The sequence below is a fragment of the Carassius auratus genome, unplaced genomic scaffold (assembly GCF_003368295.1).
Source record: "Carassius auratus strain Wakin unplaced genomic scaffold, ASM336829v1 scaf_tig00022462, whole genome shotgun sequence".
In the NCBI taxonomy this organism is placed as follows: domain Eukaryota; kingdom Metazoa; phylum Chordata; class Actinopteri; order Cypriniformes; family Cyprinidae; genus Carassius; species Carassius auratus.
The window spans coordinates 1-25,584 of record NW_020525187.1 but is presented as its reverse complement, the minus strand read 5'-3'; the positions used below and the strand labels follow the sequence as shown (position 1 = coordinate 25,584).

General features: G+C 40.4%; 1 protein-coding gene across 1 annotated transcript; it reads right to left on the bottom strand.

Annotated features, from left to right (window-relative positions):
- Positions 1–5,208: 5,208 nt before the first annotated feature.
- Positions 5,209–19,910, bottom strand: LOC113077383 (protein shisa-5-like). The gene is made up of 5 exons (XM_026249791.1): positions 19,723–19,910; positions 13,907–13,975; positions 13,066–13,190; positions 5,992–6,186; positions 5,209–5,908 (listed from the first exon to the last, which is right to left on the bottom strand). The coding sequence occupies exons 1-5, from the start codon at positions 19,740–19,742 to the stop codon at positions 5,745–5,747; spliced, it is 573 nt and encodes a 190-aa protein (XP_026105576.1). The 5' UTR covers positions 19,743–19,910; the 3' UTR covers positions 5,209–5,744.
- Positions 19,911–25,584: the final 5,674 nt, after the last annotated feature.

The following is a 25,584-nucleotide window of genomic DNA, read 5'->3' as shown; positions in this document are numbered from 1 at the left end:
GTGCACGTTTCTCAATACAAAGTACGCTGATTTTGGACGTGCATCCTCGGTAGTGCGGACTTTGTGCATTCGTAGGAAAGATTTTGGTTTAAATTGTGTGTGTCTTACCCTGGTGAATATGTGCTGAAAGTGGCACTTGGTTTCGCGTCTGCCCAGTTTCGATCTGATAAATAGTGAGGCGTGGCCAAAGCCAGTGAAATTACTTAATTAGCAGTTTTGAAAGCACTTGTCAGAAGAAACAGTCGAGCAACAGAGAAGGACAGCAGCTTGTGAGTGTTTTGTCTCGTTTTCTCATTAGACTACTGTGTGATTGTCATTGCTAGGGAAGTTTTTGGTTTAAATTGTGTGTGTCTTACCCTGGTAAATATGTGCTGAAAGTGGCGATTGGTTTTGCGTTTGCCTATCGTGGGACTGCCCAGTTTCGATCTGCTAAATAGTGAGGCGTGGCCAGCTGACTTCAATCACAGGTAATCTGGCAAATACAAAAGCGGTAGGTTTCACCGCGGCCGCCCTCGTGTGAAGACAATCGACTCTACCTGCACGACTCCACCGAGCAAGGACACCGACAGGGCAATTGAGTATTGCTTTCCCCCCCTTTCTTTACTTTTTGTATAGCTTGTTCTCAAATATTTCTTACACTTGTAGTCACTGTGTGATTCAGATCTCTACTTTCACTACTAAAACTCGAAGAGCACGCTACGTACATCGCAGGACGGCCTGTCTGACAAACCTACGGCTTGTCCCTCTGACCTCTACTACTACGCTCTCTATTCCAGTTGGTCTCTGGAACTGACACTCTGCAGTTAACAAAGCAGACTTCATTTCTTTTTATTGCTACTCATTCCGGTCTCAACCTCATGGCACTGACTGAGACTTGGATCAAACCTGAAGATACTGCCACCCCTGCAGCCCTCTCCACTAATTTCACTTGTTCCCTAACTCCTCGTATCACTGGGAGGGATGGAGGTATGGGTCTCCTTATATCAAAAGAATGGAAATTTGATCTTCAGCCATCACCTACAGGTAATGGTTCATTTGAATCACATGCCATTACTGTAACCCACCCTGTTACAATCCACTTTGAGGTCATCGTCCCCCAGGTGAATTGGGAAACTTCTTAGAGGGGTTGGATGTGCTGCTATCAAACTTTCCTGAAGATGGTACTCCTCTGGTACTGCTTGGTGACTTCAACATCCACCTTGATAAACCCCAGGCTGCTGACTTCAACACTCTGCTGGCCTCATTTGATCTCAAGCGAGTGTCTACTACAAATCAGGCAACCAACTGGACCTCATCTACACACGCTTTTGCTCTGTGGACAACTCTTCAGTTGCTCCACTGCACACCTCAGACCACTTCCTCATTACTGCTAACCTAGCACTTACTCCTGAAGTGGCACACACTCCAACGCAGGTCACCTTTCGACGGAACCTACGCTCACTCTCTCCATCTCGCCTATCTTCTGTGGTTTAATCCTCGTTACTGCACTCTCAGTTTTCAGCTCTGGACACGAACAGCAATACGGACACTCTTTGCTCCACTTTAACATCTTGCTTGGACAACTTTTGCCCACTGACGTCTCGGCCAGCATGCACCACCACATCTGCCCCTGGCTGTCCGAGGTTCTCCGTGAACATCGCAATAAACTCAGGGATGCAGAGAGGAAATGGCAGAAATCAAGAAACTCTGAAAATGTCTTCACTGCTAAAACATCCTACTACCACAACAAAATTAACAGCTGTCATGACGCTCGGACACTCTTCAACCACAATCCACCGCCACCACCTCCTCCATCGACCCTTAAAGCGGATGACTTTGCAGTTTACTTCACAAATAAGACAAGATCTATCAGTGACCAATTCTCCACACCTCTGACTGAGGACAACTTCACAATGACCGATGCACTCTTTCTCCTCCTCCTCCCCACTATCCCCACTATTCCAAACTTCTCCTGTCCAATCATCCTACTACTTGTCCACTTGATCCGATCCCCACTCACCTCCTTCAAGTGATCTCTTCTTCAGTCATACCTTCACTTACTCACATTATCAACTCCTCTCTTCACTCTGGAACATTTCCCTCAGCATTCAAGCAGGCTCCGGTAAGCCCACTGCTCGAGAAACCATCTCTAAATTCAGCGCTTCTTGAAAACTTCAGACCGGTATCCCTTCTTCCGTTCATTTCAAAGACACTTGAGTGAGCAGTGTTCAACCAGCTTTCTATGTTCCTTGTACAGAACAACCTCCTGGACAGCAACCAATCTGGCTTCAAAAGTGGCCACTCAACTGAGATCGCTCTGCTCTTGGTTACTGAAGCCCTGTGACTAGCAAGAGCAGCTTCAAAATCCTCAGTACTCATCTTATTGGACCTGTCTGCTGCTTTTAACACCGTTAATCACCAGAACTCCTGGTCATTCCAGCCAACCCATTGCTTCATCACAACTTCTCTATACAGCTGGGTTCGTAAACCATTACTCCTTTGAAGACAGCCAGAAACCTAGGAGTTGTGATGGACCATCAGTTAAGCTTCACAGACTACACTGCTACAACGACCCGGTCCTGCAGGTTTGCCTTATACAACATTAGGAAGATTAGACCCTTCCTTTCAGAGTAAGCCACCCAACTTCTTGTCGAATCTCTTGTTCTCTCCAGACTGGACTATTGTAATGCTCTCCTGGCTCTTCCTGCATGTACTGTCAAGCCTCTGCAAATGATCCAGAATGCAGCAGCGAGGGTTGTCTTCAATAAGCCAAAAAAAGCTCACGTTAATCCTCTCCTCATCATGTTACACTGGCTACCAGTAGCCGCTCGCATCAAATTCAAGGTACTGGTGCTTGCCTACAAGACGACCACTGGCACGGTACCAACATACCTTAACTCACTGGTTAAATCTTATGTGCCCTCCTGAAGTTTGCGCTCTGCAAGTGAATAACGCCTTGTGGTGCCATCCCAAAGAAGTTCAAAATCCCTCTCATGGACCTTTTCCTGGACTGTGCCCAGCTGGTGGAATGACCTCAATTCGTACAGCTAATTTTTTTTCAATTAGTCTTTACTCATTTTCAAGAATGATCTAAAGATTCATCTTTTTGTGAAAAATGGGATATCAAACACCTCTTCCTCCTTTTGTTTTCATTTAAAGGGTAACTAAACCCCTGGTCAGCACAGCGGAGATAGATGGGATAAACGGAGGGCGGGGCTGAGCGGGTGGGGTGTGAACCTGAGACACGCAGTGATGGATTGATTGACAGCTGCTGTCAGAGTCGCTAAAATGGAGAGTGACTGTAGTGACGCAAGTAGCTTTGCAACAGAGCGTTCATTTGAAGTAGAGGACTTTTCTCCCCCACCTTCACCTGAAGTGGAGGATGTTGAGGTATCTGTGGCATGAGCCATATCAATTCGAGCCACTGGCTTAAACTGCGGTCTTAACTCCTGCACTTTTCAGTGCAAGCTGTGTGGAGAAGTCCATTACCACCTCCATTGCGTTGGAGAAGCAATCCTGCGTAAAATGCAGTTTGCACACTATATCTATAGACGGGAACTCGCGGTCTTCCAGGCCAAGTGCATGCAACCACTGGTGCCTAATTTTAAAGTCTGCTGGAAAACTATGCAGTCCAGCAGTGCAACCAGCAACACTACACATACGTACCATCCTGACCATTGTACTAAACATAGATAAATCTAAGCCAACTTGAAGCTATCCTAACTGATGCAATACTATGCTACTAACTATGCTTCTAACAATACTAACATTACACTAACAACTATGCTAATTAACTATATAAGATACACAAAATCTAAATAAGTATATAAATGCTATGCTAAAAAGATGCTATAATAGTCTATCCTGGTCGCTTTCAATACTTGCAATTCCAACTCCTGTCCTGACTCACTACAGTGATTTTGACGGAACAAGATGGTTTTATACTACTAAGGGCGTGGTAGCTCGTACCAAGGGGCGTGGTGAGCTGGAAACTGCTTACATCACTTGTTGTCACCGCAACATCCAATAGGAAAAATCAACTGCAGTAGCCACCGTTCAACCTGAAGAGGGCAGCACTCAGACGTTTTTACACCAGATATTGTAGAATTAAAACACTTCATACTCAAATGTCAAAAAAGTTACTCGAATCAATGAACCGCACTAATAAAGCCCCATTCTTACAGATCATTAACTAAAAAAAAGTTGGTTTAGGGTTTAGTTACCCTTTAAACATAATAACAGCTGCAGAAATGTACTTAGTTCAGGGAAATGTGTATATATAGTCATTACAATGAAACTAAATATGATATAAATTTGCCTTTTTATTTTCATTTTAACATATAGATAAATTGAATACAGACCAAAGATAACCTGTTAGATTTACCCAAAATGAATTATATTTTATGTTTAACCACTCAAAAGAGACATCAGTGCCAGCGGCACACATCAGAAGATCTAGCCGAGGTGAGGCTGCTCTCGGCGGATACATGAGGACTGAGCTCTCGCTGATCACGTGGAGCTCACGTCTCAGAGATCGGCGAAACACATATTTAAATAGGCGCCGTCTTTATAAATAAACCACAGATTGGAGTTTTAAACGACTACATTCTCACCTTACATACTTTAAAAATTATATTTCATGACACAATAACAGTAATATTTTGAAAATGATCCCAATAAATGGTCGTTGAACCCAGCCAATGCTGCGTGAACTCAACCAATCAGGATGTTTAGCACCCAAGTCCCGCCCCCGAAAGTTCCAGAACTTTGAAAAAGTACCACCTCGCCAGCAGGGACATTTTTTTAACCGGAACTTTTAGTTCCTGGTTCCTGTGGTGGAAACACACCGAGTACCAGGCCAAAGTCCCTAGTTCCTGGGTAAAAGAGACTAAATTTTTTTTTTCCATCTTTCACACATAGAAAACATAAAACACCAATTTAACATATTCACAAATGTATAGCCATTTAAACAAATAGACTGCAACTCAAAAAAGCAATGTCACCTGAAACGGTAAAATACAATCTGAAAAGGCACTTCAAATGTTGGGACGGGGGTTTCTTAATGCTTTAATAAAGGTTAAAAAAGTAATGTTTTTCCTAACTTAACAGCCATTATGTGCTTAAAAACGAGTGTGTGGATTTAAACTTGTTGGTGCAGAATGTCAGTGGGACTCATGACATAATTGTGAAAGTTTTGTGACACTCATTGTTATTCAAAACGCGGTTGCATTTATACCCTCAAAAGGAAAAAAAATAGTTGACACTTCCTTTATATATAATCACACTTCCTGCCATTTGAAATTCAGAAAAAAAAACCTTTATGCAAACTCAACAGAATTACATGAGCTGTAACTAAAGAAAATTAACTAACAAAAATAATGAAAATAAAATAAAGATGGCAAGTTATATTTTACATTTTTGTATTTTTAGTATATTTAATTTTATATTGTATATCAGTGTATACCAGAATTATTAATACCGAAGGCAGAAAACACTAATATAAATCTTAAACTGCATTTTCTTTTAATGTGTGAAACTATTTTCACTCATTGCTTGTACATTTTCATGTAAAACTTTCTATAGTAATCATTTATTTATTTTTTAATAAAATGAAAGAAATTGAAATAAAACTAAATAACTAAAATTAAAAAACTAATAACCCTGACCATAGCACATAGTCTTGTATAATGCACATTTTTACTGCCTTGCGAAACTGCGTCAAACTCCACAATCCAGCAATGACTGATTTGACAGATGGTTGCAGTTTAGTAACCGGTTTTTGGTGGCTGCATGTAGTCGGGGTTGTAAGCTGGCTGATTCAATGTCTCTGAAAGGACAGGAGCAGCACCCGGCTGGTCAGGTGACTTCATGGGGTACATGGCCTGGCCTCCATTATATGCACCCTGAATAGTGGGATATCCAGGACTCGCTGGAAACATTAAAAGACACTAGTTACTTTCACAGAAAAGACTACTACATGGTCTCAGTCTATCCAGCACTAGGTGTTCTTACTGGCCACGTCATATGAGGGTGGGGGTTCTGGTGCATATGACTGTCCCTGATATGGTGCTGTCTGCATAGGCTGACCCCCGTAACCTGGTTGAGTCGGCACTGGTTGGTATTGTGGATACTGGCCTCCCTGCATTACCGGCTGCGGCTGAATGGATTGTGTATTCACGACTGTAGTTACATGTGTTTCATCCACAGCTGTTAAAAAAAAAGACAGAAGTCAATTAATAATTCAATAATTAGCATCCTGAATCATCTATGAACCCCATTAATGGAACGGTTCACCCAAAAATAAACATCTGCAGAACATTTACTCGTCATGAAGAATGTAGATGAGTTTGTTTCTTTATCAGAACAGATTTGGAGAAATGTAGCATTACATCACCAGTGTGGAAGTCATGGCCTAATGGTTAGAGAGTCGGACTCTCAGTCGAAGGGTTGTGAGTTCGAGTCTTGGGCCGGCAGGAATTGTAGGTGGGGGGAGTGCATGAACAGTTCTCTCTCCACCTTCAATACCACGACTTAGGTGCCCTTGAGCAAGGCATCGAACCCCCAAACTGCTCCCAGTGGCTGCCCACTGCTCCGGGTGCGTGTTCACAGTGTGTGTGTGTGTGTTCACTGCTCAGTGTGTGTGCACTTCGGATGGGTTAAATGCAGAGCTCAAATTCTGAGTATGGGTCACCATACTTGGCTGAATGTCACGTCACGTCACGTAAGCTTTGTTTTTCTTGTTTTTTTAAATCCTAAAACATCACAATAATCCAAAAGCAGTCCACAGCACTCCAGTCCATCAATTAATGTTTTGTGAAGACTAGAGCCCGACCGATATATCGGCCGGCCGATATTATCGGCCGATATGAGCTAATTGCATTTAAATCGGCATCGGCGTTTATAACGGCCGATGAAACATGAGAAACAGTCTCATATTCTTCACTCATGTTATGAGTGTTGCATAGTTTGCCCACCAGAGGGCGGTCTGCAGCTCCAGAGTTGCCACAGCGCCAGAAATCCACAAAGAAGAAAGCGATCAGCCAAGCCACCCAGGTGAGTCTGTCGTTCGTCATGTGAAATGATTGTAGATTTAGTTCATACACTGTATATAAAAACGGTGTGGTAGTTCTAGTTAACGGCCCTATCATTATCACTTCTAAATATTCTGTAACATCACTTACAGCCGCTAATGCATTGCTATATTAGATTAGCCACAAAGCTAATACCATGTTTATCAGTGGAAGAGCGCGAACGTTAATAAGAGGTCGAACTATAAAGTTAGCGTTTAGTGCTTATTCTATTGCGGTGTGTTTCCCACATAATGACCGCGTAATGGGCAGACATGGGGACTTGTGACTTGGTGACTTGGACTCGAGTCGACTCGAGTCGCTATTTTTAGGACTTGAGACTTGACTCGGACTTGGAAGTTAAAGACTCGGGACTTGACTTGACTTGAGACACGATGACTTGAATGACTTGAGTGTTAATCACATCATATTTTCAGTTTGAATATAAAATATATAAATTATTTTTTTAAATAAAGTTGATTACTCAGCTGGAGCGCAGGCTGAGAATAGCGTCGTGACTGGATCAGGACACTATCATCAGTCATGTCCTCTCTACCTTACACACACCACGCCCACTTAAATCAGATATCACATCACATCAACATGTCAGCCTGAGAGGTACCGAGGGTCATCGCTTTTGTCTTCAATAGAAAACTTCAAAAAACGCGTGGAAAACGCTAGTCGCGCCGCTTTCTCCTTGTTTCCAAAGCGCTCGGGCAGAAGTGCTCCTGGGGCGTCTGTCGTTGCTAAGCATCCATGACACGCTCTCTCTCATTGAAGACGCGAAAATTTCAGCAAAGGATAAATGGATTTGCAGCACTAAAAATCGCTCGCAGTAGCTCTGCTACTAAATTCGTTTCAAAATGGCAATCCATACACAGCTATGAACAGCTGTTCCTTCATCTTAGCTGAGCTTTCAACGTTGATACGGGAAAGGATGAAGCTGATTGGTTAGTTATTGTCACATGACCTGCGGTGCGCTTGCGGCATTCTGAAAAGTTTAGATGTTTTTAACTCGATGCGGTGCGACGCGCGCGCGTTGCTTCCATTATGAGCGCGCATACCGCGCGCCTACATTGGAAATAACGAACTTGCGCGCGCAAAAGACGTGATGTGAACGGCCCCTAATGATCCGCTAGCAGGCAATCAAAAAAACGCATTCCAGGGGCGGCGCTAGGGCTGGGCTAAGGGGGCATAAGCCCCGAATATTTTGTTACCTTGTCTTTCTCATAGAGCAAAACAATTAATCAGAAAAACTAATGTAGCTGCCGCGATTACCCAATCATGAGAAGTGCATATATATATATATATATATATATATATATATATATATATATATATATATATATATGTATATATACAGTACAGAAAATAAATATGACGTATTTTAAGTTGTTTCATACTTTTTTGTTATATACAGTACAGACCAAAAGTTTGGACACACCTTCTCATTCAAAGAGTTTTCTTTATTTTCATGACTATGAAAATAGTAGAGTCACACTGAAGGCATCAAGGGCTATTTGACCAAGAAGGAGAGTGATGGGGTGCTGCGCCAGATGACCTGGCCTCCACAGTCACCGGACCTGAACCCAATCCAGACGGTTTAGGGGTGAGCTGGACCACAGACAGAAGGCAAAAGGGCCAACAAGTGCTAAGCATCTCTCGGGGAACTCCTTCAAGACTGTTGAAGACCATTTCAGGTGACTACCTCTTGAAGCTCATCAAGAGAATGCCAAGAGTGTGCAAAGCAGTAATCAAAGCAAAAGGTGGATACTTTGAAGAACCTACAATATGACATATTTTTGGTTGTTTCACACTTTTTTGTTATGTATATAATTCCATATATAATTCCACATGTGTTAATTCATAGTTTTGATGCCTTCAGTGTGAATCTACAATTTGCATATTCATGAAAATAAAGAAAACTCTTTGAATGAGAAGGTGTGTCCAAACTTTTGTTCTGTACTGTACATAACAAAAAAAGTATGAAACAACTGAAAATACGTCATATTTATATTCTATACTCTGAGAGAGAGAAAGAGAGAGGAGAAAAGTAACAGTTTAATGTTGTATGTAAACTGTGTTTGAGAGAGAGAGAGGTGTTCAGAGAGGAGTCTGTTGGATGTTTAGTTGTTATTTGTTTTATGGACTCAATGTTGAAAATGTAAAACATTTCAAACACTGTTGGCAGAAGTGAAAAATAAATAAATTTTAGGAAGTTACAATTTTGTTTGATTCCATGATGTATTTTGAGTATTTACAATGCAAATCCAAATTATTTTAATTTACTGACAGTTACTTACATCTTGTCTTTTAACTTTATTAAGATCAGATTCTGCAGGTAAAATAACAATATTAAGGTGACTTGACTTGGACTTGACTTGACATAGCTTGTGACTTGACTTGACTTGACTTGCCCAAGAAAAAAATACTTGGGACTTACTTGAGACTTGAAGGTTAAGACTTGAGACTTACTTGAGACTTGCACATGTGTGACTTGGTCCCATCTCTGGTAATGGGCCTTTCACACAGGACGCGGTATGCACAGCGCTTGGCCGCTGGGTTTAGCGTTGCCCTTCAGATACAACGCGATTTGCCCTGCTCTGCGCTATGGCGTAGGCGGAGTTTTAAAAACTTTTAGCGGGAGCTCTTTCATAGTCTGTTGTTCCTCTTTTCGGTCAGCAGCAAACATGTATCTGTCCCGTTGTAAGAAGCGAGCGATAGCGCTAGTCCTGCTGATGAGAATTAAGAGAGAAGCAAGGAAGAAGAGGCTACCCTCAGGCCCAGGGAACAATTTGGTGAATTCAGGCTGGTTACGTTACTCTAACGCTAATATAGCTTCCTTTTTAGCAGGCCCCTTAAATGCTTGCTATTAACTTGTTTGAAGGTGGTTCTTCTCAAAATTGACAGCGGTGTGTTCATGGCACTAACGTTAACCATTTTGATTCAGACTGCACAAAGAGAAGAGGAGAAGATATACGGGTCCGTTGTGAATGTGTCTGTGAGAGCAAATATAGTGTAGTTACAGTAACTACAGTAGGTGCGTCAGAAATTATTAAATCAGAGGGGACATGTAAATAAATGTGAGCTGAACAAGCGCTTTTTTTTTTTTTTTTTTTTCTTACATATTGTTTCAAAGCAGCTTTACAGACATAACAGGAAAATGTTGAAATAATATTGTTAAATATAAGGAGGTTAATACCTATTGCTTGACAAATAAAAAAAAATATATATATTTCTCATTTTTGCCTATGTAGGAGAATCCCTGTTTATTATTATTATAATTCTAATGATGACATGAGTAATGATACATGGTGATATTATTAATACACATGCTTATTCTTTCTATGTCTCTCTTTCTGCCCTACAGATGGCTGAAAAAGGTGAATGATGTAGCAGCAAAAGTGTGGGACTACTTCTGCAAATACTTTAACTTTAGTATTATAATTTATTTACAGTACACACACAGACTGTTAAAATCAGCTTCAACTGGAAGAAAGTAAAAGTGTTAAATGTTTAAAATCAGACTGTTTTTTGATCGTTAAAAATATATATACTTTTGATGTGCAATTGTTTAGTAATTGAGACCGTAATCTAAGGCTTTTTTTTTACATAAATCCCTTCTGGAAAATGGTTTATACAGCCCACATACATAGAACAGGCAGATATTTTGCCATTGAATGTTATGTAAGTGCAGCTTATAGGAAATGGGTCTAATATCCAGTTTATTTTCAAAATCAAAATATCGGCTTATAAATCGGCTCTTTTCGAGTTAATATCGGCATCGGCATCGGCCCCCAAAAATCCATATCGGTCGGGCTCTAGTGAAGACACAAGCCACACGTTTCCAAGAAAAAAAAAATCTATCAAAGACATTCTTTACTTTAAACCATCGCTTCTGGACAAAATTAACCATAACAGCACTTTCTCCTGTAAAAAAAAGTCCAAAGTCTCACATCAAACCAACATATTGGTTAAGGACTAGAATGATTGGTCTGTGGATATTTCTCTCGCGATTCAGACAAGAGGTTTATTTCGGTACACTTTCATTATAAGTGTATTCTTAAGGAATTATAATGAATACATAATGCATTATAAAAAGCTCATGTTCATCTCATGAATATTAATAAGAACAGTTTTAATATACTATAATATTAACTTAGTTGTGGTTCTAGCTTTTAAGAGTATGATGATTTATAACACAATGAAACATGTTGCATCCACATTTATGATGGATTATAATGTATAAAGTCTCATATCTTGCCATTTTTCTGAAACTACTTTACTTAAAGCGATCAAAGACCACTTATAAGTAGTAGTTTTATGATAATAATAATAATGGTAAAAAAGAAATTCTCTCAAACAGCCATAAGATCAGATGAATGTTTGACATGTGCTTTGTACTATTTTATAATGCATTATGCATTCATTATAATGCTTTTTTTTTTTTACTGGAGATAGAAATATTATGGATAGAGGACTTGCATTTTGGCCAAAAGTGACAATTTAAGGTTATAAAGCATCTTATTGATTGATTTGTTTCTTATTAACACTTTTAGCTTCACTAGTTAATGGACTGGAGTCATGTAAACTACAGGTGCATCTTAATACATTAGAATGACATGGAAAAGTTAACTTCTTTCTTTAATTCAATTCAAATTGTGAAATTCATGTAGGCTACTAAATAAATTCAGTGCAAACAGACTGAAGTAGTTTTAGTCTTTGGTTCTTTTAATTGTGACGATTTTGGCTCACATTTAACAAAAACCCACCAGTTGACTATCTCAACAAGTTAGGCCAATAAGAAAAAAAAACATTTTTAGTGAAGTGTTGGCCTTCTGGAAAGTGTGTTCATTTACTGTACATGTACTCAATACTTGGTAGCGGCTCCTTTTGCTTTAATTTCTGCCTCAATTCAGCATGGCATGGAGGTGATCAGTTTGTGGCACTGCTGAGGTGGTCTGGAAGCCCAGGTTTCTTTGACAGTGGCCTTCAGCTCATCTGCACTTTTTTGGTCTCTTGATTCTCATCTTCCTCTTGACAATAGCCCATACATTCTCTCTGGGGTTCAGGTCTGGTGAGTCTGCTGGCCAGTCAAGCACACCAACACCATGGTCATTTTACCTTGGACTTTGGACTAATGGGCAACAGACCAGTTCTTCTTCTCCTTAGTCCAGGTAAGACATCTCTGATGTTGTCTGTGGTTCATCAAATTCCTCGACACATCTGTGTGTGGCGGCTCTTGATGCCTTGACCCCAGTCTCAGTCCATTCCTTGTGAAGTTCACTTAAATTCTTGAATCGACTTTGCTTCACAATCCTCATTAGGCTGCGGTTCTCTCGGTTGGTTATGCATCTTTTTCTTCCACAATTTTTCCTTCCATTCAACTTTCTGCTAACATGCTTGGATACAGCACTCTGTGAACAGCCAGCTTCTTTGGCAATGAATGTTTGTGGCTTACCCTCCTTGTGAAGGGTGTCAGTGATTGTCTTCTGGACAACTGTCAGATCAGCAGTCTTCCCCATGATTGTGTAGCCTAGTGAATCAAATTGAGAGACCATTTTGAAGCCTCAGGAAACCTTTGCAGGTGTTTTGAGTTGATTAGCTGATTCACATTTCACCATATTCTAATTGGTCGAGGTTGAAATTGTGGGTATTTGTTAAATGTGGGTAAATGCCACAATTAAAATAACCAAAAACTTAAAGTACTTCAGTCTGTGTGCATTGAACTTTATTTACACAAGTTTCATAATTTGAGTTGAATAACTGAAATAAATGAACTTTTCCACAACATTCTAATTTACTGAGATGCACCTGTACTTGTGGATCATTGTGATGTTTTTATCAGCTGTTTGGACTCCTTTTGACAACACCCATTCACTGCAGAGGATTCGGCAGTGATAATATTTCTCCAAATCTTTTTGGATCAAGAAACAAACTTATCTACATCTTGAATGGCCTGAGGACAATTACATTTTCAGTTTTTGTTAAAGTATTTCATTACCACTTAAACACTTACGTCTGGGTTTTACACACGTTTGATAGATACAGCAGCCGGGGCAGCAGCAACAGCAGATGAAGAAAAAGATGACGAAGACCACAGCCCCTACTATTGATAAAGTAACGGCAATACTGGTTTTGCTGCTGGACAGATAAAAACATTAAGTTACAAGCATTAGAAAAAGCATCTTTTGTGTAAAAAGTATATTTGATCTATAATTGAATCTATAAATCTTATTTATATGAAAATGTTATTAATTAACATTTTATTTTTCGATTAATTTAATGAAACCACTATGGTTTCAATAAAACACACTGGTTAGTTTGCTTTGTGCTTAGATTAGATTATTAAAAACATAATATCATTATAAACCGTTATCAAATCAGGTTTCAAATCAGGGTCACTATTGCAAACATTGCCACAAAAAAAAACGAAAAAAATTTGTTTAACTACTTTGATCAAGCCCCGTCTTGCCTTGGTTAACGCACTCAAAAATGTAAAGGTTGCATCATACTACTTCTCTCCTCTGCCTAAGCTTTAAATTGACCAAAACAAAACTGCTTTTTAAAGTGTTTGTTCTGTAAGTGACAAAGTCGCTGTTAAAAGCGTAACATGCACCTACATGGAGTAGGGTGCTTTTTGCAAACTACATTAACATTTCAGTGAAAAAATTACAACCTCAGAAGGAAACGTTGGGTAATGCAAGAAAATGGAAGGACAGAACCAGATGCAATGCTGGAAATGCAAGTAAATTTGAAGATATGGTTTGAGATTTACATCAACGATTAGACTAAGCTCAAAAACCGATATTAAAGGATTAATTCACCCAAAAATGAAAACTAATTTGTGTTTTACTCACCTATGAAGCATCTCAGGCAGTGGTGTGCTGTCAGTGCCAGCAGGGCCTTCTCTGCTTATCCTATAAAAACTAATAGGTTTTTAAAAAAAATTATTATTTAGGTATCATTTTATTGTGTAATGTCCACAAAATGACCTATGATTAGTTTCTTTGAGGTTGAACTGGAATATCCTACATAAAAAAAAAGGAATGTGGCCAGCACATATAGACTGTAATAACCGGGCCAGTACTACAGATAATGCTTCCCTTTTGTTCAAAGTCATCGAATCAGATTTGTAATGAGCTTTAGTAACAGTATACAAACTTCATCATCACAGGAAGAAAAAGGCGGGAACCGGCGGACATTCAAATAAAAACTTTAATAACAAAATAAACACACAACAGTGTGACAGCCCCGTCACAGATGATGGCCGCGCACAAACAAAAACCAAACACAAAATAAAGCCCAGGCCTGGTCCTCTCTCATCCTTCACTGTCGTCGCTCCTATTTTATATCCTCCTGATCTCCTCCGTGGGACTCCAGACCGGTGAGTGTCGCAGGTGTCGCTCATTTGTAATCACTCCACCGGCCTCGCTCCATTTCCACGGCTCTATGCCTAGTATGGCTGTCAAAATTGCTCAAAAATTACGTTCGAGTATTCCCTCTAAAAACACACGAATATTCGAACTATTCAAACATCTAGTTACGCATGTCAATGACGCACATTACGTCAATAAAAGGACAAAATAATACAAAGAGACATAACTACTTGTGTAGGTAGTCTATTTAAGTTTAAACGTATGACAACGTATTACCTACACAAAAACAAGGAAATCAACTAATGGCCAAGACTGCAGACCTCACGCTCTCTCACCCTCACGTTATCTGCGCATAATGGTTTAAATGAACAAACTAATTTTTGTGCAAGTAATTTAAGGTCGCGACTGTTGTCCCAAATATAGCAGGCTTCATTCGGTGATTGAAGTTTTACAGCATATAGAACTGGCATTGAATGCTCCGAGCGAGCTGTGCTGTGGTAAACATGGAACTTTTCTTTGACATGAAACGATAAATAAATAAACCTCGTATCCATTGCTTGACAGAACTCCCCGAAGCCTGCCTCATCCATGATACTGATCAGTCTCATGTCCTTACAAATGAACTAAATTATTTTATCCGTTATGGCCTCTTGTCGTGTTGCAGACAAAGAGCTTGCGGCGGGCGATGCAAAGTAGCGTTAAGTGTCAAGACGTAACGGTTTAGCTGGAGTTCCACACATTATGCCATGCTCATTTGGGTGCATGTTTTTGAGATGTGACCTCATGTTGCTAGTGGTCGAATGGTATGCTAACTGTATCTTAAATAGCTTGCATACAACTTTATCTCGCGGGTCAACAATTTGACCTCATTTTCTCTGCTGCGGTCGAGTTGGGCTCTGCACTTGTTGGCATCTTCCATGAAGGCGCGTCATCTTTCAGCAGTGATGCTGTGACAGACAGTGCGACTCCTGTGAGGCTGTGACCTGTCCCTGAACCCTCAGGCGCGCTAGCGCGCCCACTCGCAAAGGAGACAGCCACGCCTCTACTACTGCGGGCCTTTTTCCCACATTTTTTTGTTATTCGAATATTCATTTTCACCTTCGAAATTAGTTTTTTTAAAACTATTCGAATACATATTCGAATTTAGAATATTCATTGACAGCCCTAGGGCCTAGCCCCACTCATCACCTAGCCCAATTTGGTAACACTGCGTCCATCGTTTAGTTGGGAATTTCCAAGCCACTGTCACCAGCGCCTCTACACCAGATCTTGCTGCGATCTGCCTTTTTTAAGGCGCTCTTTTGCAAACAAAAGAGAAATAACTGAAGGATAAACTACTTCAACTGAATTCACTGACAATAGTTTTGTGCGCCATTTTAAAGAATATATCAATGAGTGGCTAACAGCTAGCACAACAACTTATATGGCCATGTTTATTTTTTTAATACGAGTAAAGGGACATTGAATGACAGACGCATTGACTTTATTTACAAGTGACAGGTGAGTGCTTTATTATTTGATGAGTATTGATTCATGCACATTGTTATGGAGGTGTAAGTGGTGATACTGTGGCGTGGTGTGTGGATGTCCAGCATTTGTACAGTTCTGCTGCTGTTGAACGCGTTGTCATTTTAGAGTGACGTGAATGTTCATAGTGAATCATGTATTGGTGGATTACTCTTACTGATCCATGTAGGGATATCTTCTCTGAATTTAACCCAACCCCCATCTAGCCTACTGTTGAAATCGTTGATCAGCTGTCATTGTTGTTGAGAGCCTGTGTGCCGCATAATACGCAAATTAATATGCATATGGCATATTAGCTTTTACAGAGGTGTGTAAGATAGATGTGTAAGGGTATGTAGGTTATCCTGACATGATAACTTTTAATATTAATCAGACTGGATACGCTTGCATGTGCCTCAAATAAGGACTTACAGCAGCTACAAGTTTATGCACTATTATACATAATCGACACGAGTGCCTCAAAAAAGGACTTACAATGACTTAAAAAGATACATAACAGCTGCAACTGTATATGCACTATTAGTGGCCATTCACATATCACGTATTTTTCGCACTCTAGTTCGCTATTTCCAATGTAGGCACGCGCTCATAATGGAAGCGATCGTTTTTTTCCAGAGCCATAAAGAGATATATATATATATATATATAGATGTCTCTATATGGCTATGTTTTTTTCCAGGCGCTTCCGCACTGCATCGAGTTAAAAACATCTCAACTTTTCAGAGCCGCAAGCGCACCACGGGTCATGTGACAAGAACCAACCAATCAGCTTCATCCTTTCCCGTAACAACTTTGAAAGCTCAGACAAGATGAAGGAACAGCTGACCATAGCTATATATGGATTGCCATTTTGAAATACATTTAGAGCTACTGCTAGCGATTTTTAGTGCTGCAAACATAGACCGTAAAAGAAATGGACACAGCGACCCCATTGGAACTCAACTGAGACAATTGAAGCCCATTTTTAGCGTTTTTCAGCACTTCCGTTTCTGACGCGCAGACTCAAACGAAGCTTGACGACGTCAGCAACCTGTCTGCCAGATGTAAATCTTCTAGTAGCTGTGCATGCAAACTGCCATCGTTAATCTTGCAGAGACGGCGAGCTTGAGCGGGGAGTTCTTTGTCGTGAGTGAGCAGGAGTAAGTATTCTGATTAATTATTTTGTATAGTATTTTAAAATGTAACGCCAGTACGACATATTAAGTTAATTGCCTGCGAGTTTCTCCTCCTGTCTGTACGGTAATGCGACAGAGAGTCGAGTGGTTATGACGCAATCGTGAGCCTATTTTTTACAAAAACTGTTTCTACGGGGCCATAATGTAACATAGAAGGTAATGGAGCCCTTTATACATTGTCGTGTATTTTTAGAAATAAATAATGGACAAACTGAGTCTTTAAACGCCTCAGATGTAAAGTTATTCAACTGCCCGAGCACTTTGGAAAGAAGGAGAAAGCGGTTTTAGGCGCGATTGTGAACGGTCCCTTATACTTTACCGACACAAATTGATAGGTCAAACTGAGCAGCGCTGCTTATTTCCGATGCACCCCAAGCTTCCATCCTTAACAAACAGCCATGTATATTGGCTCTTCCAGTCTCTCCACTCACTACACAATTTCTTAATAAAACCAAAATTAATTAAACTGCCTTGTTTTCTTTTTGCCCTTGCTATGATGCTATAACTGCAAAATGAATTAAGGACTTTGCGCGTGATAAATGGCCTCCAGCGTTTATTTTTTTTCTACGAATCTACTGCGTACTATCATAAGTGGAATTTGCAGCCCAGCGTCCCACCACATTGATGCTCATTACAAGAATAGCATGTATAGCAGAGATGGGACCAAGTCACACATGTGCAAGTCTCAAGTAAGTCTCAAGTCTTAACCTTCAAGTCTCAAGTAAGTCCCAAGTATTTTTTTCTTGGGCAAGTCAAGTCAAGTCACAAGCTATGTCAAGTCAAGTCCAAGTCAAGTCACCTTAATATTGTTATTTTACCTGCAGAATCTGATCTTAATAAAGTTAAAAGACAAGATATAAGTAACTGTCAGTAAATTAAAATAATTTGGATTTGCATTGTAAATACTCATGTTCAGTAAAATACATCATGGAATCAAACAAAATTGTAACTTCCTAAAATTATTTATCTTTCACTTCTGCCAACAGTGTTTGAAATGTTTTACATTTTCAACATTGAGTCCATAAAACTAAACATCCAACAGACTCCTCTCTGAACACCTCTCTCTCTCTCTCTCTCTCTCTCTCTCTCTCTCTCTCTCTCTCTCTCAAACACAGTTTACATACAACATTAAACTGTTACATTTCTCCTCTCTCTCTTTCTCTCTCTCTCTCTCTCACACTCACACACACACACACACACTCACACACATATATGTAATATGCACTTCTCATGATTGGGTAATCGCGGCAGATACATTTGTTTTTCTGATTAATTGTTTTGCTCTATGAGAAAGACAAGGTAACAAAATATTCGGGGCTTATGCCCCCTTAGCCCAGCCCTAGCGCCGCCCCTGGAATGCTTTTTTTTTGACGGCCTGCTAGCGGATCATTAGGGGCCGTTCACATCACGTCTTTTGTGCGCGCAAGTTCGTTATTTCCAATGTAGGCGCGCGGTATGCGCGCTCATAATGGAAGCAACGCGCTCAACATCTAAACTTTTCAGAATGCCGCAAGCGCACCGCAGGTCATGTGACAATAACTAACCAATCAGCTTCATCCTTTCTTGTATCAACGTTGAAAGCTCAGCTAAGATGAAGGAACAGCTGTTCATAGCTGTATATGGATTGCCATTTTGAAATGAATTTAGTAGCAGAGCTACTGCGAGCGATTTTTAGTGCTGCAAATCCATTTATCCTTTGCTGAAATTTCCGCGTCTTCATTGAGAGAGAGCGTGTCATGGATGCCTAGCAACGACAGACGCCCCAGGAGCACTTCTGCCCGACCGCTTTGGAAAAGGAACCTAGCGTTTTCCACACGTTTTTAGGCGCGAACTATTGAAGACAAAAGCAATGACCCTCGGTACCTCTCAGGCTGACATGTTGATGTGATGTGATATCTGATTTAAGTGGGCGTGGTGTGTGTAAGGTAGAGAGGGCATGACTGATGATAGTGTCCTGATCCAGTCACGACGCTATTCTCAGCCTGCGCTCCAGCTGAGTAATCAACTTCATTTTAAAAAATAATTTATATATTTTATATTTAAACTGAAAACATGGTGTGATTAACACTGAAGTCATTCAGGTCATCGTGTCTCAAGTCAAGTCCCGAGTCTTTAACTTCCAAGTCCGAGTCAAGTCTCAAGTCCTAAAAATAGCGACTCGAGTCGACTCGAGTCCAAGTCACCAAGTCACATGTCCCCATGTCTGATGTATAGTAATCTTTATTGAAGTAAATTAGGTTTTATTCGCCGTCATGCATGAAGGAATAATATTTTTGCTATTTTACACTTAATACTGCATTATGATAACATTACACAACTGAAATTGCACTTCTAAATATACACATTGTCAATATTTTTTGAGACCCCCCAAAATTTCACATTTCTCGTTTTTGGGGGAGCCCATGTGTCATTAAGGGGAGCCGAGCTCCCTCTAACTCCCCGGTAGTTCACACTATGTATACACACACACACACATACACACACACACACACATGTAATTTCTTTTAAACCATTTTGGTTTGGAATTACGTGAGGGTGTATAAAAAGTAACTTTTGGGTCTCATGGACAATTGTATTAAGAAAGAAAATCCTTACATAGTGCACATATCTTGCATATCATCGGATAACCTCGAAGATGTAGAGGAGCAGCAGTATCTGTGATCGCAGTTTCCACAGCAGTGCTCCAAAAACCTGCAGGTAAGCGAAGACCTGTACACGTTATCCCTGGTGAAGTAGCTCTTACAGTCCTCTCCTAAACATAAAAGAACAACAGGGACCTTAAAACGTGAACATAGTTTAAAAAGTCCCGATAAATGAAGTGCTGTATAAATGATTTTTGTAACGTTACTTGGCGCCATCGGTAAACCGCCCAAACGCATGTTTAAAGTGTTTCTTTGATTTTGTAATAAACTTACCGTCTGTTACCGTGAATAAACCCGCAGACAGGAGCAGGAAGAACCGCTGAGGCGGACGCCATCGCGCTGCTCTTCCTCTTCAACTAACTTCTCTTGGTGTTCACACTGGGCGTCTAAATTTGGCCTGGGAAAGAAGAATCGATTCCAAGGCGATTCCAAATCGACTCTTGTTTATGATTATTTTTTTTTTTTTACACAGACCGCGCCCATGTAGCCGATTTCATTTGTCAACAAGAAATAAAGTTCAAACTAAATAAATGGATCCAGTCGTGAAACAGAGTATGGTTTAGGGTAGGATGATTACTTCAGCATTGTGTAGGCAATCAGCGACTTAACCAACAAAATCTGGAGTCGTCTGTTCCTTAACAAAACGCTTTTAGAATTTAACAGGAATTTATGCTATAGTTTTATGATACTGGATTAAATATATGTATATCCCTATGTATCTACCCACATACATACGTGTATGTATACGTGTGTTTTCGCAATACGTATAATTCGATTCTTGGAATCGATTCTTTCGATTCCAGAAAAAAGAATCAGGAATCGGAATCGAACAGTCCTAGTCTAAAGAACCATTCATACAGACGGTTGGTCTGGGTACGCCTCGGGAACGCCCCGTCACATGATCTGAATTTAGCCCGTGGGGGAAAACATTGCCTTGGCGACGATTGAAATACATTGGACAAACAATCCGAAGAGCTGCTGTGTCGTTATCTGTACCTCCAATACACTAACAAATTATGAATTGAAGTTTTACATCCTTATAAACATACAGAACCGGAAAGGAGAACAAAATGGCTACAATCAATAAGTTGAATAAGTTGTGAGGATGATCAAGGGAAGTTGTGGAATCCCAAGACTAAGCCTGTGTATGTGTGCAGTCGGTATTACATCATCATAGGCATGCTACGTTAACATTGTGTACATCAATAACGTTATCAAAACTGTGTAAGGTTGTTTCAGAAAGTGGTATGCATATATAATTAGCCTTATCATTCCCTTCCCTTGAGCAAGGCACCGAACCCCCACCTGCTCCAAGTGTCTGTTCACAGTGTGTGTGTAAGAGCCAATTTTACGTTTCAATAATTTGTATGGTATTGTTTCTTGGAGTGTTGATTTCAAGCATAAACCGAATATATCATATTTGTATCTTTCTTTCTGAGGTAGTTTTGTTTTTTCCTGTATTTATTTTATATATATTTATATATATATTTCAGTACTGTTTCCTATGTTTTCTGATGTACAGGCTAATTTCTGTTCTGTTTCTTTAATGGTTACGCCCACTTGGGCGGAAGATCGAACTGGGTAGTTGTTCGTGTATAGGAAATAAGGGAGAAACAGTTTTCTTACCGTTCTCGTCTGTCATTAAAAAATAACTCTTGTTTAAACGTTCAAGGTAACAGCAGTTAAAGGTTTAACAGGTGAAACCATAGGAAAGGCTACAGGAGCCATCTGGATTTTGTATAGTTTTGTAATTTTGTGTTTGGATTAAACTTTTTTGATTGACTTCTGTGACGAGTAAGAAGCTTTTTTCCTGTTCCAGTGAAGTTAACATAGGACTTTGCACCTACATTTAAAGTAAGAAAACTTCTCTTTTTCGTTTGAAGCGAGCAATATTTTTGTTTTTAACGAGAAGATTATCGAGTGATTCACGCAACATCAAAGACCATAACGTTACTTGGATATTAACGGACTATCGCGGGATTCTCGGCTGAGATTCTCCGATGCCATTTGGATTACATACACTACGGATTTTGCTGATCGGACTTTAGTGAGCTTTCACAACTTTTTCGGACGTTTTGGGGATATTATTGGACTTTGAATATTGCTGAACTTTGCAGCGTCATGGTCCCGCCATGTTTGCGTTTCCACACAGCATCGCAAGAGGGCGATCTCATCTGCTTTCGTGATGAACGCAATGCGCGCTTTGAACACGAACATTGATTACTATGGAAACAGAGGAATTGAACGCGGCCTCTAAAAGAGTGCCGAAGATGACTGTTAAAGCACAAGAGGAACGGCTTCATCACTTGTTGGGAACTAGAAGAGCCAAGCTGGGACATTTAACAAGGCAAATGAGAGAAATTGAAGCTTTGCTTGAGGACTCTGGTAATGTTGACACTGTGTATGATTGCATAAATGGTGAGTTTGCACAGTCCTTTGCTGCATTCCAAGACATTAATTATGCAACCAGAGAATTTATGTCAGATGATGAGGCATATTTAGATCAGTTACATTGGTTCGAATCGAAGTCTCAAGCAGTTAAGCACTTTGTAGACAAGGTTAAAGACTGGGTTGAAAAAGTAAAACTCCAATCCAAGGAGGCAGAGCAATGTGATGCAGAGGTTGAATGTAATGACAGTGCCTCAATGGTTATCTCTTCTTCACAACTGCCTCTCTTTCCAAAAAAATCTCGTAGTCAGGTGGCTTCAGGTGTTTCATCTACAGCTTCTTCTAGACTGAAAATTGAAACTGAAAGGGCAGAGCTGTTGACACGAGCTAATGCGTTATTACAGAAACAAGAGCTTGAGAGAGAGGAAACTGAACTCAAAGCAAAGAGGGAAAATTTTGAGCTCCAAACTGCTATTGCTGCGGCTGAAGCCAAACTTCAGGTTTTGTCCATGTATGAACCAGCTCGTAGTGTTTCTGATGCATCTGGTAATGCAGCTAGGGCTGCCACTATTGCAGAAACCCTTAAAGCTACACCTAATCAAGTAGTACGGCCAAAAACATTTTCTCGTGAGCTAGCACCTGATACTGATGCAGTTCCAAGAGACAGTGATGTGCATCATGATTTTGCTAAATCACAACCAACAAGGTCAGATGTGAGAATTCCTTCACATGTTGATACAGGAAGCTTGTTCAACATAATGCAACGTCAAAATGACATTGCTGAGATTTTCATAAAACAGCAGTCTTTATCTACTCTTCCACCTATGGATATTCCAGTGTTTAGTGGAGACCCGCTGGATTTCACATTCTTTATTCGAGCCTTTGAACATGGAGTAGAGAGTAAGACAACAAATAACAAAGACAGATTGTACTTCTTAGAACAGTTCACCAAGGGGCAACCAAAGGTTCTGGTACGCAGCTGTCAACACATGCCTTCTGAAAGGGGCTACAAAGAGGCTAAAAGACTACTCTACCAACATTTTGGCAATGAGTACACAATCGCCACTGCCTATACAGAAAAGGCACTGAACTGGCCAGCTTTAAGGCCTGAGGATAATAAAGCCTTAAATGAGTTTGCTCTTTTCCTTACTGGTTGTTGCAACACCATTGACAGTGTGGAATATGTTGAGGAAATGGACAGTCCAAGCAACATGCGTGCAATTGTATCCAAGCTTCCTTTCAAACTGAGAGAAAAATGGAGAGCAGTTGCCTGTGAGCTTCAAGAAAGGACTGGCTTGAGAGCAAGATTCTGTGACTTGGTTAGTTTTGTAGACAAGCAGGCAAAGATTGTTTCGCATCCACTGTTTGGCAATATTCAGGATAACACGATGGCAAAAGACAATCTCAAATTCAAAACAAACAGATCAAGTAACTTGCAAGTGAAAGAAAGGAAAACCACATTTGCAACAAGTGTGACACCTGTTCCAGAACCCAAAAAACAAAGAACAAAGGAAAAAGATCTAGCAAAAGCAAGCCATGAAACCCTCTGCTTATGCCTGTAATAAAAACCATGGATTGGACGTTTGCAGCATTCTGAAGCATAAGCCACACAATGAAAAACTTGACTTTCTGAAAATCTAAAGGCTTGTGCTATGGTTGCTTATTACCAGGTCACATGAGTAAAGGTTGTGTGCAAAGACTAACTTGTCAAAAATGCTCATTAAAGCATCCAACCATTCTTCATCTCCCAGACAGGAAGCCAGTGCTTCCAAAATCTCAAGATGGAAACAGCTCCTTAACTGTCACTGACACTGTCATCAGCGAAACTTGTGGCTGCACTGGGGCTGGTCATTTGGTGTGCTCTTTAGCCATAGTACCAGTTAGAGTTAAGTCCAAAAAAAGCAATCAGGAAGTTTTGACTTACGCCTTCTTGGACCCAGGAAGTTCTGCGACATTTTGTACAGAACAGCTAATGAAGGAATTAAAGCTAACTGGCAGGAAAACAAACATCCTACTGCGTACTATGGGACAGACGGAAAGGTCTGTTAGTACACATGTTTGCACCGAACTGGAAATAAGTGGACTGAACGAGAATAATTTTGTGGATCTCCCTCAGGTGTTTCTCTCAAAAAGAGATTCCAGTTAAAGGAGAAAACATTTCCGCAACAGAAGGATGTTCAGAAATGGAAATCATCTTGAAGAGGTGCATCTTCCTCAGATCGATGCCGGTATTGGCTTACTAATCGGAACAAATGTACCTAAGATTCTTTGAGCCATGGAAGGTCATCAACCGTAGAGGAGATGGGCCTTATGCTGTCAAGACCATCCTGGGCTGGATTGTAAATGGACCTTTGGAGAGAGAGAACATCCAAACTAACAGAACACAGGATGGACACAGGTGATGGCAAACAGGATTTCAGTGGTAACTTTGGAGAACCTAATCCAACAGCAAAATGAGGTATGATTTTCCTGAATGTGAACAAGCTGAAAATTTGGAAATGTCCATTGAGGATAGACAGTTATGAAGTCTGTATCACAGCCCATAGAGCTTGTAGATGGGCAATTACTGCATTGACCTTCCTTTGAAAAAAAAAGGATGTAATGTTTCCCAACAACTATGTTGTAGCTTCTCTGCGTTCACAATTTCTAAAAAGAAAATTCAAAAGAAATTCAGCTTTCTACATGGACTATTGTAGTTTCATGGAGGACATGCTACTCAAAGGTCATGCTGAGAAAATCCCTGCAAGTGAAATTGAAGGAACCCTTGGCAGAATCTGGTACATCCCACACCACGGGGTATATCACCCACAAAAACACAAACTTCGAGTGGTGTTTGACTGCGCAGCTACCTACCAAGGAAAATCACTCAACTCGCAACTGTTGCAAGGACCCAACTTGAATAATTCTCTTATTGGTGTTCTGGCGAGATTCAGGACATAAGCCGATTGCCCTTGCAGCAGACGTAGAAGGGATGTTTCATCAGGTCAGAGTTCCTGCTAAAGATAAAGATCTGTTAAGATTCCTTTGGTGGCCTAAAGGGGACACTGCACAGGAAGTGGAGGAATACAGAATGAGTGTGCCACTTAATTGGTGCTACATCCTCCCAAGTTGTGCAATCTACGCTTTGCAAAGGTGTGCAAAGGACAACAGTGCACAGCATAGATCAGAGGTAATTCAGACAGTCCTTAGGAATTTCTATGTGGATGACTGTTAGACGTCTGTGGCTACTGAACAGCAGGGTATTGCTCTAATGCATGACTTAAGGGAGATGTGTGCATCAGGAGGATTTAATTTGACCAAGTGGATGTCCAACAGTCGCACTGTACTTGCATCCATAAGTGAGGAGAGCAAAGCTAAGACAGTGAAGGATTTGGACCTGGAGAAAGACAAGTTACCATTGGAAAGAGCTCTAGGGGTTCAGTGGTGT